The following is a 6,369-nucleotide window of genomic DNA, read 5'->3' as shown; positions in this document are numbered from 1 at the left end:
ACACCAGGGGTGGAGGTGGGGGAGGGGGTGGCTGGCAAGTCTGGTACTGAGGGTAATGGCGGTGTACAGGGCTGCGGGTCCTGCAGTGGGGCGGTTGGGGGAGGCAGAGCAGCCCCAGAGGTAGCTGCATGGGGTGGAGGTGTGGGGACTGACCCCCACTCCCTCTCCTGCAGCTGGAGGCGGCCTGGGGTACCAGGGGCACTGGTGGTCATCGGGGCAGGGCGATAGGTAGCTAGGGATTGGAGTAGAGAGTCCTGGGGACAGCCCGGGTCGCAGCACAGGTGGCCCGTCACCCACCCAGTAGGCCCTTCCATCCGCGCAGCCCTTTGGCTGCGGGGCCTGTCGAGAAGCCTCTGAGCTGCGCAGTGGGTGACCAGAGCTGGCGGGCAGGCCGGCCCGGCCACCGGTGCCGTCCGGGTGTCTGGTGTCAGCTCCTGGCTCTCCAAAGACCTGTCGGACCAGTAGGGAAGCCGGCCCCCGTGGGGGTGGGGGTGGGGGAGGAAGAAGTGCAGAGGCTCCGGGCCCCAGGATGGGGCCCGACCAGCACTTGCCGGTTTCCCTCGGGCAGAGGGGGTTTGGCTGGTTCTCCAGCCCGGCGCTTGGCGTTTCGTGGCGCACACAGCCGCCGCCTCCCCCACAGACCATCCGTGGTGCCTGGAGCTGGGCTCTTGCCCGCCCTGTCCCTTCCCCAGCCCACTGTCGCCACTCCTGGGAAGCTGGGCGGGCTCTAGCTTGCCTCTTCCGGCCCAGAGCGTGGGGGGGTCCGCCAGCGGGGCCCCAGTCCCCGCAGCTCCAGCAGAGCTGCAGGACAGCGCTGACAGGCCCGGACGCCGCTCTGGTACCGGGTTCTGTCAGCCCAGGTCCTTTTCCCTGTAGCGTACCATGATGATGGTGTAACAGCCCTGCTAGGTGAGGGGGGCGCTCGGCGAGGTGGAGACCCTTCCTCCAGCTGGCCAGGGAAGCGGCCTCGCTCCACTCCCGGCGTCAGGTGCGTCCGGCCCTGACCGTGTGCGTTTGCGTTCCAGGCCCGAGGTCCCGGCTATGGCCGCGGCCACCATCGTGCACGACACGTCGGAGGCGGTGGAGCTGTGCCCCGCCCACGGCCTCTACCTGAAGCCCATCACCAAGATGACCATCAGCGTGGCACTGCCGCAGCTGAAGCAGCCGGGCAAGTCCATCTCCAACTGGGAGGTGATGGAGCGGCTGAAGGGCATGGTGCACAGCCACCAGTTCTCCACGCTGCGCATCTCCAAGAGCACCATGGACTTCATCCGCTTCGAGGGCGAGGTGGAGAACAAGAGCCTGGTCAAGTGCTTCCTGGCCTGCCTGGACGGCAAGACCATCAAGCTCAGCGGCTTCTCCGACATCCTCAAGGTGCGGGCCGCCGAGTTCAAGGTCGACTTCCCCACCCGCCACGACTGGGACTCCTTCTTCCGCGACGCCAAGGACATGAACGAGACGCTGCCGGGGGAGCGGCCGGACACCATCCACCTGGAGGGCTTGCCCTGCAAGTGGTTCGCCCGCAAGGAGTCGGGCTCCGAGAAGCCCAGCGAGGACGTGCTGGTGCGCGTGTTCGAGAGGTTCGGCGAGGTGCGCAACGTGGACATCCCCATGCTGGACCCCTACCGCGAGGAGATGACCGGCCGCAACTTCCACACCTTCAGCTTCGGCGGGCACTTGAACTTCGAGGCCTACGTGCAGTACCGCGAGTACGCGGGCTTCATCCAGGCCATGAGCGCCCTGCGCGGCATGAAGCTCATGTACAAGGGCGAGGACGGCAAGGCGGTGGCCTGCAACATCAAGGTGAGTGCCGGCCGCGGCCCGGGGCGCCCCTCGGTGTCCTCACACCCCCGCGTGCACTGGCGTTTCTGGGTAGGAGTCACACAGGCCGGCGGGTCCCACGGTGGCTTCGGCTGACCCGTGTCTGAGGGAAACACGTGACGGTGGACGTGTGACATGCGTGGGCGGGGAGGGGTCCCGCACAGGTGCTGACCTCGCCCCAGCCGGCGGCGCCTGCTGCCTCCTAGCGCCTTTGCAGACGAGGGCGGCAGTTCCTTCTGTCACTGTTGGCTGTGACTGGCGTTCCCTTGCGGGGACCAGGACACCAGCGCTGTAGTGGCGCCGGGTCTTCGTGGCCGTTGCCTGTCCTCCGTCAGTGGAGGCACAGGCCCCGTGGTGGCAGGGTCGCGGCCTCGGAGCAGAAGGGGGCGCCGTGTCGGGAAGGGGGCGGCTTTGTCCTTGGGAACGCTGGGAGGTGACGTGCGTGTCCAGCACGCGTCCGGTCGGCCACTGAGGGCTGTTTCCTCGTGAAGGTCTCCTTCGACTCCACCAAACACCTGAGCGATGCCTCCATTAAGAAGCGGCAGCTGGAGCGGCAGAAGCTTCAGGAGCTGGAGCAGCAGAGGGAGGAGCAGAAGCGGCGTGAGAAGGAGGCCGAGCAGCGGCAGCGGGCCGAGGAGAGGTGCGCGGACCGCGGGCCCGAGGGCCACACGTGTGCTGCCGTGTGCACGCCTGTGCGTGCGCGAGCGTGCATGTGTACGTGTGCTAGTGCGTGCGCTGTGTGCCACTGAGTATGCTTGTTCGCTGCTGTGTGCACGTGTGTGTGCACCTGTGTGCACCTATGTTGCGTCGCCACGTGCCGCAGCTGCTGGAGACACGGCAGGAGGTGTGTGACCTGCAGCTCCTGGTCCCTCCCTGGAACTCTTCCATTTGTGACGCGGTCTGTGTGGGTCTTGTGACGGCACCGGCCCTGCTAGGCCGCGTCACCTGTTCACCTGCGTGTGTCCCGCTGAAGCCCGCAGAGCGTCTGGCCATCGTGCTGTTTGCGTTTTGGGTGAAGCTGTGTTACCAGCGCGCTGGAGAACTGACGGCGGTGGCCAGGGTTTAACGAAGTGGTTTGCGGTCGAGGGGCCTGTGGGGCAGCGGCCCCTCCTCCACCGTCGCCGCCGGGCGCAGCACGGGGCTCAGCTTTCGCCTTTGTCTTGTCCTGTTCGTTATAAAAGCAGCCTACGCGCGGGCACTGCCCAGCTGTGGACGCGCTGTTTTACGGCCCGTGTCCGTTCCGATGTGCCGGCTGTTGAGTCTTGGGCTCGGGGGATGTGCGGGGTGAGTTGCCGGGTGATTTCGTTGATCTCTTTGTAGAGCTGACTTAACTGTCTCTACTGCTGGCCCTCGTTCTGGCGTCTGCTCTTCCCTGAGATCTGGAATGAGGTGCCAACGTGCTTCTGCATGGAGCCGTTTCTTCCTTTGGTCCAGAGCCTGATATCAGGGTGGCAGGTCCAGTGGGCGTGACTCTGGAGGACAGTGTGGGTGGGTGCGGGCATGGGAGGGTGGGGTCCTGCACCAGCCATGGCCTGGCCGTCCTCGGGGCGCCCTGGGCCGGGGGCGACTGTGCGGAGTAGGCCGCCGGCCCGCTGCTGCTGTCCTCAGGCAGGGCTGGACGCTCAGTCGGAGACACGTCCTGTCGCATGCATCTGGCCCGGCCCCTGTGCAGAACGGACCTTGTTCCTGCCTTTGGGGTGTTGGCTGTGACCCACAGACACCCAGTCCCCCCGAGCCCCCGGCATTTCAGTTGGCAGCTCTGCAGGCCCATTTAAGAAGCCATTTCCTTGACCTTTAGTGGAGGAAAAGCAGCCCAGGAAGTGGGCCGTGTCGTGGCCCTGGGGACAGACCACTCCGCCTGGGGGGCAGACGACAGACTGTCCCGGGGACACGTGGTGAGGACACAGGGTTCCAGACAGTGTGGGGGTGCCTCTGCTGTGGTCGCCGAGCAGCGGGAAGGGGCCTGTGCCGCTCTGTGCCCGTGGGCGGGTACTAGGGCCCAGGTGCCAGGCTGTCCAGCCGGGCGAGGCTGCCTGCCACCCCTCTCGGCCGCAGCCTGCAGGCGGGCCCAGGGGCCCCTCTGTGTGGGTAGCTGGGTGTTACTGAGGACCGTCCAGCTCGGCCGGCGTGTCCTTGGAGACGACAGGCCTGGGCTTTAGCTGTCGTTCTGTTGAGAGCCGTGTCACTCACAGGCTGCACAAGGCGGCCTCGACCCGCGGCCCTGGCGCCTCGTGGGCCAGAGTCCGTAGAGGGGCCTCCGCTCTGCCGCCAGCGTCCCGGTCTCAGGGCGCTTTGCACCCAGGCTTCTTCCCCCGTGCGGCGCCGTCCATGTCCTCGCGTGTCCCGTCTGACGCACCGTGACTGCCTTTAGCTGTGTTGTCGCGGTGGCTCCCGGGCTTCAGGCCTCAGCAACGTGTCCCGTGCTCCTGGGGCAGCTCCGCTCCCCCCCCCCCGGCAGTCGTTCCTGGCTGGCATGCGTTGGCCCGCTTCCGTTTGGATCCTGTTTTTGGGGATCCCCTCCAAGAAAAATGGTGTCAGGAGCTAGGCTGTTTGGCTACGCTGTGGATTTATTTTAAAGTCGCTGTCCCCGAGTAGCCGATGTTAGTGACCTTGCGAGATTTCTGTGAGACGGCGTGTGCTCATGGCCCGTGATGGGGGGCCTGGCGCGTGCTCGTGCCCCGTGATCGGGGCCGGCGCAGAGCAGAAACGGTCCCTGTGGGCTTGCGTTCCCCGGAAGGGGCGCATGTGCTAGGTGGACTGTGCCATCTTCCTGCTACCTAATGTCTCGGAATCTTCTTGTAGCTGTGCGTGTTCGTGTTTTTTGCCCCCGTTGGTCCCCGCGCTTCCCCTGGTGCCACACGGGTCGAGAGCTGTAGGGAGGGGAGTTCTCCCTTGTCCCCGGGAGCTCGATCTGGCACCGACCTGTGTGTGAGAAGTTCATCTATGACCTGAGACCTGCCGCCCGTGACCTCTCTGTCCCGGGCCTCAGGCCAGGACAGTGGTGCAGGGGACATTGCCGTGTCCTTGGCAGTGCTGGCAGTGCCCTCCGTGGTGGCGGTGGCCGCCCTCTGCTGTTGCCTATCCTGCTGCTGTGGGCGCATAGCCTTGGGAACTGAGCTTGGGTGCCGTGGAGTGCACCGGTGCCCTGTCGCGGGCTGGGGCTCGCTGTGCCAGGCTGTCCCGGACGCACGACGTCCCCCCAGCTGGTGAGCGTGTACCGACGGCCATCCCAGGCTCGCCGGCGGTGTACTCGTGGAGGCCGCGTCAACACGCGTTGTTGTGCGACACTGCCCCGCCCCCCGCCCCGCCCCCTCTCGCTGGGCGAGCGGCCTGTGCCGCCTTCCCACGAGCCCCGGCGCCCGATCCCCCCCTGACGGCCGCTGCGTTTTGCGCAGGAAGCAGAAGGAGCTGGAAGAGCTGGAGAGGGAGCGGAAGCGCGAGGAGAAGCTGCGGAAGCGGGAGCAGAAGCAGCGGGACCGCGAGTCGCGCCGCAGCCAGCGGAAGCTGGAGAAGCTGCAGGCGCAGGGGCAGCGCCGGCTGCAGGAGAAGATCCGCACGGAGGAGCGGAAGCTGCTGCTGGCCCAGCGCAACCTGCAGTCCGTCCGGCTGGTGGCCGGCCTGCTGAGCCGAGCCAAGGTACCGCGGCGCCCTGCGCGCGTGCGTCCCGGTCCCCGCTGCCGGCGCCACACCCACGCCGTGTGGCTCTGTTGGGAGGGCGTGCTGCCCCCTGGCGGTCCTCAGGGTTCCCATGTCATCCGCCTTAGGCCTAGGAAGCTGGTAGGACAGTGAATTGGCGTGACCAGCAGGCTTACTAGGCGCTGGCCAGGGCTGACGGTGCCGTTTGTCCCTGAGACAGGGACTGGCAGGGCTCGCAGAGGGTCTCCGGGCTCTGTGGCTCTCCTCCCGCTGATGATGCGCTCGCCAGGTCTGGTCAGGCCAGTGGCCTGGGACAGGAGGACGGGTGCCAAGCCTGGCCTCCGGGGGACCAAGGGTGCCCAGAGCTTGGCCTGCTGCCTCCTTCCTTCGCGGCTGTGCAGCCGACAGTTGTTGGCCCGTGCCGTGTGCCGGTCCCCTCCGTGCCGACGGCCCCCTCGGCATCCTGGCTGATAGCACTGTGCAGCCGACAGTTGTTGGCCCGTGCCGTGTGCTGGTCCCCTCCGTGCCTACGGCCCCCTCGGCATCCTGGCTGATAGCTGAGCCGGCCGCGGGCAGAGCCGCCTGAGCCGCGCCTGAGCCGTGCTCCGCTGGCCGCAGGCCCCTGCCCTGGGCGCGGCCGCCCCATAACCTGTTGTCTAATTACAGTGTTGATAAGGCCCGGGAAGGAGCGTGGCAGGCGCCCGGGACATGTGGCCGCTCAGTTCTTGTTTCATGGTGAATATTGAAGACACCGACCCAGGCTAGGCCCAGCACGGCCCTGGCGGCCTGCGTCTGCGTCCTCATTACAGCTCCGTCTCCTGGCGGGGGAGGAGCCCAGGCCGCCCCCGAGTGCACGCCGGGGGCTGTGCCCACTAGCTTCGCCGCGGGGTGTCCCTGCGCGTAGACGCATGA

At 67.0% G+C, this 6,369-nt stretch overlaps 1 protein-coding gene across 2 annotated transcripts; it reads left to right on the top strand.

Moving 5' to 3' along the window:
* The first annotated feature begins 596 nt into the window (after positions 1-596).
* Positions 597-6,363, top strand: AKAP17A (A-kinase anchoring protein 17A). 2 transcript variants are annotated; one of them, XM_015592688.2, is made up of 4 exons: positions 606-1,803; positions 2,313-2,461; positions 5,217-5,457; positions 6,124-6,363. In XM_015592688.2, exons 1-4 carry the CDS (start codon positions 1,042-1,044, stop codon positions 6,127-6,129), a joined length of 1,158 nt encoding a protein of 385 aa, XP_015448174.1. In that variant the 5' UTR covers positions 606-1,041; the 3' UTR covers positions 6,130-6,363. The 2 variants fall into 2 exon arrangements, with proteins under 2 accessions (XP_006916187.1, XP_015448174.1); XM_006916125.3 differs by lacking the exon at positions 6,124-6,363 and having other exon boundaries at positions 597-1,803; positions 5,217-5,927.
* Positions 6,364-6,369: the final 6 nt, after the last annotated feature.

Source organism: Pteropus alecto, unplaced genomic scaffold (genome assembly GCF_000325575.1).
Source record: "Pteropus alecto unplaced genomic scaffold, ASM32557v1 scaffold96, whole genome shotgun sequence".
NCBI classification, from domain to species: Eukaryota; Metazoa; Chordata; class Mammalia; order Chiroptera; family Pteropodidae; genus Pteropus; species Pteropus alecto.
Note: the sequence above shows the minus strand (reverse complement) of the source record. Positions and strands in the feature narration are given on the sequence as shown.